We start from the raw sequence: 11,319 nt of genomic DNA, 5'->3' as shown, positions 1-11,319 counted from the left end.
GAGTCACAGGTAGGGGGTCCGCTTGGTTGAAGGAGGAGGAGAGGGGAGAGGGGAAGGAGGTAGTGGGTCTGGTTGGTTGAGGAGGAGGAGGAAGGGGGGAGAGGAGGAGAAATGTGTAGGGGGAAGGAGAGATAGGATAGACGGACGAAAATAGATTGATAATCAAATTTCAATTTATTGTATAGGGACTTTTCCAAAGTACGCATAAGAAGTTGTAGTAATAGAGATGAAATCCAAAGTTATAATATTATTAACAATGATATCAAGAATGATAAGAATAGGGAGGAGAACGAACTAAATAAAGAACAGGGGATATAATAAATACGACAATAAGGAAATTAAGACCGACGAAAATAGATTGAGAATCAAATTACAATTTTTAGTATAGGGACTTTTGTTGAGTAAGAATCAGAAGTTGTAATAGTATTGATAATTATAATGGCAATAGTCGTAAAAAATGGAGGAGAACGAACTAAATAAAGAACAAGGAAGATAATAAAGAGGGCAATAAGGAAAGGAAGAAGGACGAAAATAGACTGAGAATTAAATTTCCATTTGTAGTATAGGGACTTTTGTTGAGAAAGAATCAGAAATTGTAATAATAGTGAGGATGACAATAGCAATACTCGTAAGAAAAGGGGAGAAGAGAGGACAAATGAAAGAAAAGGGGAGAAGAAAGGACAAATGAAAGAAAAGGGGAAAAGAGAGGAAAAACGAAAGAAAAGGGGAGAAGAGAGGACAAATGAAAGAAAAGGGGAGAAGAGAGGACAAATGAAAGAAAAGGGGAAAAGAGAGGACAAAATAAAGAAAAGGGGAAAAGAGATGACAAATGAAAGAAAGGGGGAGAAGAGAGGACAAATGAAAGAAAGGGGAAAATAGTAATAAGGACAAAATAAGAGGATAGAGAGAGACGTAAAAGACAAAATAAGAGAATAAAGAGAGACGTAAAAGACAAAAACAGAGGATTAAAATATGAATTTGCCTGGATGATATGATAATAAGAATTTTAGTTAAGTGGAAATTTATAACTGAGTTTTATCACTGGAATAAGTCTCTTGCCAAAGAGAGAGAGAGAGAGAGAGAGAGAGAGAGAGAGAGAGAGAGAGAGAGAGAGAGAGAGAGAGCTGGGGGCAGAAAACGAGATAATAAGCAACCCTAATTTGACCTAAATGAGTTCCGTTATCGAATGTCCCAAAACTCGTTCTCGAGAAGAGAGAGAGAGAGAGAGAGAGAGAGAGAGAGAGAGAGAGAGAGAGAGAGAGAGACTCCTTGCTAAAGATACCAGCCGAAGATAAAGGAATAGAATTGGCAACATAAAAGGCCCAATGAAAGGTCTAAACGATCGAAGAATCCCTTTCTTGAAGCTCTACTTATCTCTTCAAATGCATAAAAAGAACTACATGATTCGATACGTGATTTCACTAATGTGTTTGTAACATCTACCGTCTTTTGGAGTTACTCTCGGTCCTGGGGTCGAATAAAAGAGCGGGAATCGGCGGGAGATTAGCCAATCACGTGGGAAAGATTAGCCAACCACGTAGGGGGAGTTTAGTCAATCACATGGGGGTAGATTAACCAATCACGCAGGGATTTCGTAGGGTGGATGAGATAACCGTGTAGGGAGATTAGCCAATCACGTGGGGGTGGGAGATCAGCAATCGCGTGGGGGAGGGGGAGATTAGTCAATCACGTGGGGGAGATTAGCCAATCACGTGGGGGAGACTAGCCAATCACGTGGGGGGAGATAAGCCAATCACATAGAGGAGAATAGAAAATACTGTGGGAGATATTAGCCAATCCACAGGAGGGGGAGATCAGACAATGGGGGAGGTATGACAGTCACGTGGGGGAGATTAGCCAATCATGTGGGGGAGAGATTAGCCGATCACATTGGGGGTAACATAGCCAATCACGTGGTTAGTCAATCCAGAGGGGGAAATTAGCCAAACACGTAAGAGAGATTAACCTATCACGAGGGGGAAGATTAGCAAATCAAGTAGGGGAACTTAGCCAATCACACGAGGAAGATTAGGAAAACACGAGGGAGAGATTAGTCAATCACGAGGGGGAGATTAGTCAATCATGTGGGGGAGCGAGTAGCCGATCACGTTAGGGGTAAGATAGCCAATCGCGTGATTAGTCAATCCCGAGGGGGAAATTAGCCAAACACGTAAGAGATTAACCTATCACGAGGGGGGGCGGGGGAGATTAGCGAATCAAGAAGGGGAGGTTAGCGAATAAGTAAGGGAACTTAGCCAATCACATAAGGAAGATCAGGAAAACATGAGGGAGAGATTAGCCAATCCCGAGGGGGGGGATTAGCAAATCACGGAGGGGAGATTAGGCAATCACGAGGGGGAGATTAGCCAATCAAGAGGGGGGAGATTAGGCAATCTCGAGGGGTAGATTAACCAATCCCGAGGGGGAGATTAGCCAATCCCGAAGAAGAGATTAGGCAATAACGAGGGGGAGATTAGCCAATCACGAAGGGGAGATTAGGCAATCACGTGCCGTATAATGGAAGGTGCGTTCCGCTTTCATATATGCGTCTTATTTTCGGAGATTTGCAACGGAACTTATAGCCTGGGACGAGCGGCTATAATCAACGATAGTCAAATAATGGATGGGTAACCATCAATAAATGTTACACATCTTTGGCACTTTAGGAGTCAGGTGTCAGCGGCAAATGAACAATAGACTAAAGCATTGCAAATAAGCTTAAATAGAGAAGAAAATTATATTTACTATTGTAGTAGTAGTAGTAGTAGTAGTAGTAGAAGTAGTAGTAATCTAAATCATGCCTGGGCAAGATAGGTACATTAGCTTGACAATCAGACCTGCGCATAAGTCGTTTGAGATTGAATTATAAAGTGGAACATTTTTAAAATTAAATTATTTATTCCTTTAGAAGTCTGTTAACGAAAAAATCCTTTTCAAGTATGTCACTCGTAAAGAAAAAGTTCTTTCAAATTCCTTAACAAAATTTCTTTTGATGGACACTACTTACGAAGTCCACAAGTCCAATGATTGAAAGAAATTTTAGAATATTTGTTTTGAAGAATTTTTATCATAATTTATAAATGATTTTAATCTTTGTTTTTTTGCAATATTTCGGAAAACTAGCAGGAGTGAAATTAATATCCTTTTATAACTAATAAATAACTATAAAACGAAGAGGTTAAAGTTTTGAGAGAGAGAGAGAGAGAGAGAGAGAGAGAGAGAGAGAGAGAGAGAGAGAGAGAGAGAGATGTCAACTTAAAAAAATAGCAAAAGATTATTCAAAAAAAGGAAAAAAGAATTGTCATGAAAATGAAAGGATAATGAACAATTAGAAGCAATAATAATTAAATTGTCCCAGACACAATACTGACTGTCTGTCTGTCAATATAAAAAAAAATTGGTGATACCCGTATAATCATTAATAAACATTAAATATTTACTTACATTTAGGCGTAAAGTGACCATCGTCCACTGTCTGATCTGCAAAAGAATAAAAATTATTATTATTATTATTATTATTATTATTATTATTATTATTATTATTATTATTATTATTATTATTATTATTATTATTATTATTATTATTATTATTATGTAATGAATAATTTTCTTAATGATTTTCATTATGAAATCTTTCTAATGGAAGTAAATTTAGTTACAGGTTAATTCAGAAAAACAATATATATATATATATATATATATATATATATATATACATACATATATATATATATATATATATATATATATATATATATATATATTTATATATATATATATATATATATATAAATATATATATATATATATATATATATATATATATATATATATAATTATATATACACTATATATATATATATATATATATATATATATATATATATATATATATATATATATATAAAAGAACCTTTCCAATTTCAACAAGCATTATCAGGGTGGTTTGCCAGACTTTTAACCTTCTTCAGTTTGTCTGGGACCTACTACAATCAGCTACCTACCAGGTACCTCAACAGTCACCCCAAGATCTTGTGCAAGAACGATTATTCATTATGTTCATTAAGAAAATAGGTTAAGTATATTTATGACAAATAAATCTTCCCAATTTACATCCGAGGTTCTTCAGGAATTGTCCTTTTTAGGTCTATTTAACATCATCTAAGGCGTATGGAATCTTGGGACCATAGGATCCTTCTGGAGACCAAATGTTCCTTAGGACCTAAATCAAACTATCAGATCTTTATCTATAAGCTTTGTGAAACCATAAAATGTTTTTTGAGACCACAATTGAGAACTTGATTAAAGTATAGATACCAAAATGGTTTTGAGACCTCAATATTCTGAAACCAAAATATCTATGGAGGACCGAATTATCACGTAAGCTAAAGACCTCAATTCTTTCAAAGACCAGAAACTTGCATTTCCTACCTTGACACCGAATCCCTTTCAGCCATCCTTAAAGGGGAGAGAGAGAGAGAGAGAGAGAGAGAGAGAGAGAGAGAGAGAGAGAGAGAGAGAGAGAGAGAGAGAGAGATAAGTAAATCACCTAAACCCGTTTATCAAGTCTCCAACATTGACCGTGATTTGATAAGATGTTATCTGAGAGGCCACAAACAAGTGTCCTTTTATTTCCTTTTCTCACAAACCAAATCCTCGACTAAAACATAAAGTTTCTTTCACCGATCGTCTCCCTTCCCACTTTACTCCCTCTCCCTTCCCCCTACCCCCTTCCCACCTCCCTCAACACAAAGGGGAAAGGGAGAAGGAGCACAGCTGAAAGTTGGGATATAAAGAGGACTCGACTGACCCAAGGAAGTAGTTCCTCCGCAGCAGGTGCATTCGTCAACATGAAACTGGTGAGTGGAGAGAATTTGGTGCAGAGGAACTTCTAAATACGTATTACAAAAACTTTCAATAGGTGACAGAAATCAACATAGGGTTGTGTTCAATACGGATAGATTTCTACCTCACATTGGGATAAAACCTTAATCTCTTTTATTTAGAACAAGATAGCTACCAACTGCAATTATTAGTAGCTGCCTTGCCTCTCATTTGGAGGGACTAGAGTTTGATCTCAATGCTAAGTAAAGTAGAAATTTACAAAAACAAATAGTATATTGTATATCTATAAATACATTCAATATGAAAATTAAACCAGTAATGCGTTAAATGGATCACGTATAAGCCTCTCAATTATAATTCGTCTTTTCCTATGGATTAAAATTCCCTGTATATCATTTACAGATCCTTATTGCCTCCCTTGTAGCAGCCGTTACTATGGCTGACGAGCGGCCCTTGGCGAGCCCGGTTATCGCCATCCTGAAGAACGAACAACACACCCCAGATGAGTTCGGAAATCACAACAGCGACTTTGAAGCCGCAAATGGAATCGAAGTCCACATCTCGGGATCCCAGGGAGAGAGTGGCGGAGCCAATGTCATTGGATCATGGAGGTAATTTAAAGATAATACTGGGTCTTTTGGGAGTAATCGATATTGCATCGTATTTGATGAGTATCGATGTTACAGGGTCTTGGAGTAAACAATCAAGGGATAATGTTAAACTTACTAACTACTGTTCATGTGCTGGTAATCTTTAGGTATCTCAGTCCATGTTCTCCCAAGGCAATTCAGGTCTGACCTAATAACCAAGTGATAACTTAACTTCTAGAGTTACTCATAAGACGACGACTCAACACTCACAAAAGACTTGTGGCAAATGTCTCCTTAACGCTTAGGGTGCCAAAAAGTAAGGGTGGGGTACACCTGGGATTTTACAGCTAGCTTTAATAGTTTGGTCCTACTTCTCGTTTCTAAAAGTCCTACCATTAATTTCTAGCTATTCTTAATTGATTTTGGTTCCACTCACTAAACCTATAGCTACTCTTCTATTTTTAGTGATCAAGAGGGGTGGACCATAATATTTCTAAATAAGCTACCCTTAATATCTAACCATGGTTAAGGGACACCCTAACAATTAACAAATAATCAAAGTCCCGATACTCCAAAAAACACTCAAGGTTCAACATATTCACCCTGTGGTACTCCGTCTTCTTACAGCTACCCTCTGGAAGATGGAACCATCGCCAGCCTCAAGTTCGTGGCCGACGAGAACGGATACCAGCCCGAGTCTGACCTCCTGCCCGTGGCCCCACACTTCCCCCACCCCATCCCACAGTTTGTCCTCGACCAGATCGAGTTCGCCAGACTCGAAGACGAACGAAGGGCCCGAGCAGGAATCAGTGCTGAAGAATAAATTCATAACGTCGACGAAATTGCTGATATAAATATCTCTATTTATTAGGAATTTGATAAATAAATTATTCTGAATTATCATATTTTTCATTTGTGTTTCCTTTACTGAGAGAGAGAGAGAGAGAGAGAGAGAGAGAGAGAGAGAGAGAGAGAGAGAGAGAGATTACCTTCCTGTAAACACCTTCTTTTATACAATACTAGCAATTTAGACATCGCCAAGACAAATACTATCTTACTGGAAAAGATATGATGACAGTCACCAAGGTGATCCGCTTAGGGAAGGACCAGAGCTGTCCTTGAAAGAAGGTAATAGGATTTCTGGAAAAACTTCCTGCAAAACAGAATAATATATTTATGAACAAACTGACACATACTTGATTCCTGGGCGAGATAGGAGTATTTCTATTTCAGGAATGCCTTTGGGTATAGGTTATTACCAATATGATATAAATACAGTATTACAAGGTATTTGTAGCTTATCTTCGATTCAAACTTATCCCACTTTGCAAGGTCGCTATTTCTTGAAAGACATTTCCTATTTCTTCTGTCTCCGATGTCCACTGTAGGGTCTTCCTCCACCTTCTCTTTGGTCTCCCCCTTCTCCTCCTACCTGGAACATCCATCTCCAACAACCTCCTCTCAACATACTCCTGGTCTCTCCTATTACGTGCCCAAACCAGTGGAATCTCTTTTCTTGGATTTACTTTGACACCTCTGTAACCTTTGTTGTTCCCCTTACCAACTCATTCCTAACCCTATCTAGTCTCGTGATCCCAGCCATCTATCTTACCATTCGCACTTCTGCAACATCCATTTTCTTCTCAAAGGTCTTTTTCATGGGCCAGGTCTCTGCACCATATGTCATGGCAGGTCCCACTACAGTTTTACGAACCTTTCTCTTTAACTTCAAGTTTATCCTTCGATCACACAACACTCCCGACGCTCTTTTCCAATTGTTCCAACCAGCTTGAATTCTACTGTTCACTTCCATCTGAAGCTCTGCTGTTTCCTCAACATATGACCCGAGGTACTTGAATTTTTCTGTCCTCTTTACTATTTCTCGCAGCAATTATGTCATTCAACTGGTTCTACAGGTTCCAACACATATACTCTGTTTTTGTTCAACTGATCTTTATCCTTCTTCTCTCCAATTCCTCTCTCCATCTCTACAACTCACCATACAATCCTTCTCTGGTTTCATCACACACAACTATATCAGAATTAGAACTATATATATATATATATATATATATATATATATATATATATATATATATGTATGTATATATATATATATGTATGTATATATATATATGTATATATATACATATATATATACAGTATATACTCGTATATATCAGAATATAAATGCTTTACTCTTTAAGGTAAAATTATATACCTAATCGTTAGTCAACCACATTTGGCTACAGCTATACAGAAGTAGTATGAGGTATTAAGAACCTCGTAGAGCAATAAATAAAATACATATGTATAAAATTTTGAGGACAGTTGTCGTGTTCAAGTATACAGTATACATGGGCAACCTGAAAATTCTGAGGAAACAAAAAACAACTAGATAGAGAAACAGTTAGGACGAGAGACTGTAATTTGTGCCAATCAACGGGCATAAGTCTCGCAGCTTCATCCCAAGAATATTTAATTTACGTTAAAGTCTCTCTCAATTGCAACAAAATCTTGATGTAACGATGAAGATTAATGCCAAATTTGCAAATATCTTACGGTATGAAAAGAAATAAAATAAAAATGAAGTTAATAATGATAAAGGAAGAAAGATATCACTTGGATAAAGAGAAAGACGTTACGGATAAAATGAAAGAGATGAAACTGATAAAACTAAAGCCAACTGACAAAGGAAAAATTAGATTGATAGATAAAAACACGGTTATTTCAGGTCATTAGAGTACAGATTAAATAGATAAGACTACAGATAACACTAAGAAAGGAAAGAGAAATTTCGAGATAAAAACATGACCATCATTAGCAAAGAGTAAAAGGAAGAAAAAGGACAGGTGTCAACTAACGGGATATCCTTCAATCTTTTCCAGCCACTAATAAGACCTCAAAGGGGACAGACCTTTGGCATTGCAGTGTAGAATGTCAATGTTTGAAACATTACGGAGATGTTCTCAAGAGACAAATGGATTCAACATCTTTGAAACTGTCTGGGGATTTTTATGATAACTTCAAGTTGAGCAAAACCGAGAACAATCCAAGAGCTTCAAGGTCACCTAAAAAGGTAAGAATGACCTCTCAAGAGTATTTAATAATTAGTTAATGCTTATGAAAGGTCATCCTTTCTAATCTTGAAACAAGAAGGGTCAAACTCCTTTTAATCAATACACGGCAGATTAGGGTATTTAAAGGTCACTCATGAATGGCAGAGGTTAGGGACAGGACAATGTCACAGGGACTGACCTTATATACATATGAAACCAAACCCCTCTCCACCCAACCTAGGACCAGGGAGGCCTAGGTAATAGCTGCTTGTGACTCAGCATGTACACGCATATGCTCCCAAAAACCCCCATCCATAGCTCACAAGGATGGTGTGGTTGCAGACATTACACGAACCTGAGGAGTGTGATCTTGTCTTGAACTCTAGTCCAATTGATTGCTAAACAGGAACGTTTCTAATAGCCTAAAACGACCTTATACGTATTAAACATATCTCTTTACCTACAAAACACAATCATACATACTGTGCATACACCATAAAATGTAAAAAGAGGGATACAGAATTCTCTCTCTCTCTCTCTCTCTCTCTCTCTCTCTCTCTCTCTCTCTCTCTCTCTCTCTCTCTCTCTCTCTCTCTCATTAAAAATTCCAGACGGTCCGCCAGCCTTCAAAAAATATTCGAATCAACCACATCTCAGAAAAACCGAATTCCAACAAAGAACGACCTACCTGCCTTGACCGTGACCTTGAACAGGAGGGGGTTAAGAGGTGTAGGGGAGGGGGAAGGGGGATTTGGGAAGGGGGGGGGGGTCCTTTGGCTGACCTCAAATTCCAGAGGCAACAAAAAAGTAAACAAACGAGTTTTATTTATGTCAGTAACTTTGACCTCTCTTTTGAACGTTAGAATTTGGTCACATAGGAAAGACCTTCAACCTTCTGATTAATATCATTGTTATTTTATCATTGAGAGGCTGATGGCACTGGCAATCCCGTGGTTCCTAACTAAGTCATCCCCAGCAAAGACAAGAGAGAAGATTTGGAAACAAAAAGAATGGCTTGGGCTTCTAACGTTCCTCCGTCTCAGGAGGACCATCTTGCTAACATTCTCCCTTTTTTTTATTTCATAAGCTTTGATTCCCCTTTTTCATTCCCCAAGTCTTCCCCCATGGCTTTATCCTTATCGTCTTATCATAAGATCATTTCCTCTTTTTCATTTCCATTTACTATCAATTCAATCATTTTTTCATCTTCCTAATATAGAAACTTTATCAATTCCCTAATCTATTTACCTATACAATTTATCAGCTATTATTTACCCATTCATCCCCTTATTTTCTTTCTGGCTCCCTGTTTCTCAACCTAATTTCCCTATGGAAATCTGTTTAATCCATCATGTTGAATTTTTCATCTACTTGTTTTCCCCCCTTATACAGCATCATTCATCTGAACTCTCCCTCGTTTTCCCTTTCACAATTTCCTCCAACACCACAAACTATAAATTTCCTTGCTCATGTCCCCTTACAAAATGCACCTCCATCAATATGTGCCCCTTCCCACCCCCACTACATTTTCCTAGATTACCTTGAGGACAAGTAGCTCTAAGGAGACCGTCTGCCAGAAAGAAAAAAAGTGGGAGGGGCCAAGAAGGATGCTGGGGGTATATAATGTCACTCTCGTGACTACAGGGCATCAGAGTAATCCTGCAAGTCCTACAGGAAACATGAAGCTGGTGAGTGCTTGATACTCACAAAAACTTTCAGTTCATTATCTTCTCTTTCATTTCAATTAGTATTTAATTTCTCTAAATAATTATTTGTGTATTGTTTATTATATCTAATTTTACATAAATAGGTCTTTGGTTTTGTATACATGCTATGAGGAAAACTTTTCAGCAATTCATTATTACTGAAATTTAATTCTATTTAATTGATTATGTACTTGTTTTCTCTACACATTAAATTATAAGTAAAAAAATTCGACTGGAACATTCCAACGTTTGATATTCCTTCCCCCATTCGGCCCCTTCCATCTGAGTCTCACCCAACCCATCTCTCTGTCCCTCTCAAGTTCGTAGCCGCCCTCCTCGTGGCCTCAGTCGTGGCAGACAAGGTGCCCTTCACCAACCCGAGGTTGGCCACCATCCTCAAGAACGAACAACACACCCCGGACGAGTTCGGAAACCACAACAGCGACTTCGAGACCGAGAACGGAATCGAGGTTCACATCTCGGGATCACAGGGAGAGTCCGGAGGCGCCAATGTCATTGGCTCATGGAGGTATGGGGATCTTAAATGGCTTTCTTTGCTTTTTTGTTTTCTTTGTTTGCTTTCTTATTTTCGAGAGAGAGAGAGAGAGAGAGAGAGAGAGAGAGAGAGAGAGAGAGAGAGAGAGAGAGAGAGAGAGAGAGAGATAATTCCTTAAGGTAGACTGAAATATTAAAAGATATTTAAATCTATTCTAAGATACCCTATCTAGGAAAGCTTGACGTTCCCCAAACAATTCAGGATTTAAAAATCCCTAGATAATGTAGGTCCTATTGTTCCCTAAATAATTCATTATCTCCCAATCCCTGAACAATCCAGGTCCTAGTAACTGACCCTGTGGTACCCCTTCCCTTCCAGCTACGTCCAGGACGACGGTAGCCTCGCCAGCCTCAAGTTCGTGGCCGACGAGTTCGGATACCAGCCTGAGTCTGACCTTCTGCCCGTGGCCCCACACTTCCCCCACCCCATCCCACAGTTCGTCCTCGACCAGATCGAGTTCGCCAGACTCGAGGACGAGCGAAGAGCCCGAGAAGGATTCAGCGCCGAAGATTAGACGGATATCACGACCCACTGGAATAGATACATAGAACGAACACTCCAGC

The 11,319-nt window shown here is 38.5% G+C and overlaps 2 protein-coding genes across 2 annotated transcripts; both read left to right on the top strand.

The window, feature by feature from the left end:
* The first annotated feature begins 4,839 nt into the window (after positions 1–4,839).
* On the top strand, positions 4,840–6,277 carry LOC137658356 (cuticle protein AMP4-like). Its single transcript, XM_068393029.1, has 3 exons — positions 4,840–4,859; positions 5,248–5,456; positions 6,063–6,277. The coding sequence occupies exons 1-3, from the start codon at positions 4,851–4,853 to the stop codon at positions 6,256–6,258; spliced, it is 414 nt and encodes a 137-aa protein (XP_068249130.1). The 5' UTR covers positions 4,840–4,850; the 3' UTR covers positions 6,259–6,277.
* A 2,138-nt stretch (positions 6,278–8,415) lies between these two features.
* Positions 8,416–11,313, top strand: LOC137659275 (cuticle protein AM1159-like). Its single transcript, XM_068394303.1, has 3 exons — positions 8,416–8,514; positions 10,488–10,729; positions 11,075–11,313. The coding sequence occupies exons 1-3, from the start codon at positions 8,416–8,418 to the stop codon at positions 11,268–11,270; spliced, it is 537 nt and encodes a 178-aa protein (XP_068250404.1). The 3' UTR covers positions 11,271–11,313.
* Positions 11,314–11,319: the final 6 nt, after the last annotated feature.

Source organism: Palaemon carinicauda, chromosome 19 (genome assembly GCF_036898095.1).
Source record: "Palaemon carinicauda isolate YSFRI2023 chromosome 19, ASM3689809v2, whole genome shotgun sequence".
Lineage (NCBI taxonomy): Eukaryota > Metazoa > Arthropoda > Malacostraca > Decapoda > Palaemonidae > Palaemon > Palaemon carinicauda.
The sequence above is the reverse complement of the archived record's forward strand: the minus strand, read 5'-3'. Positions and strand labels throughout refer to the sequence as shown.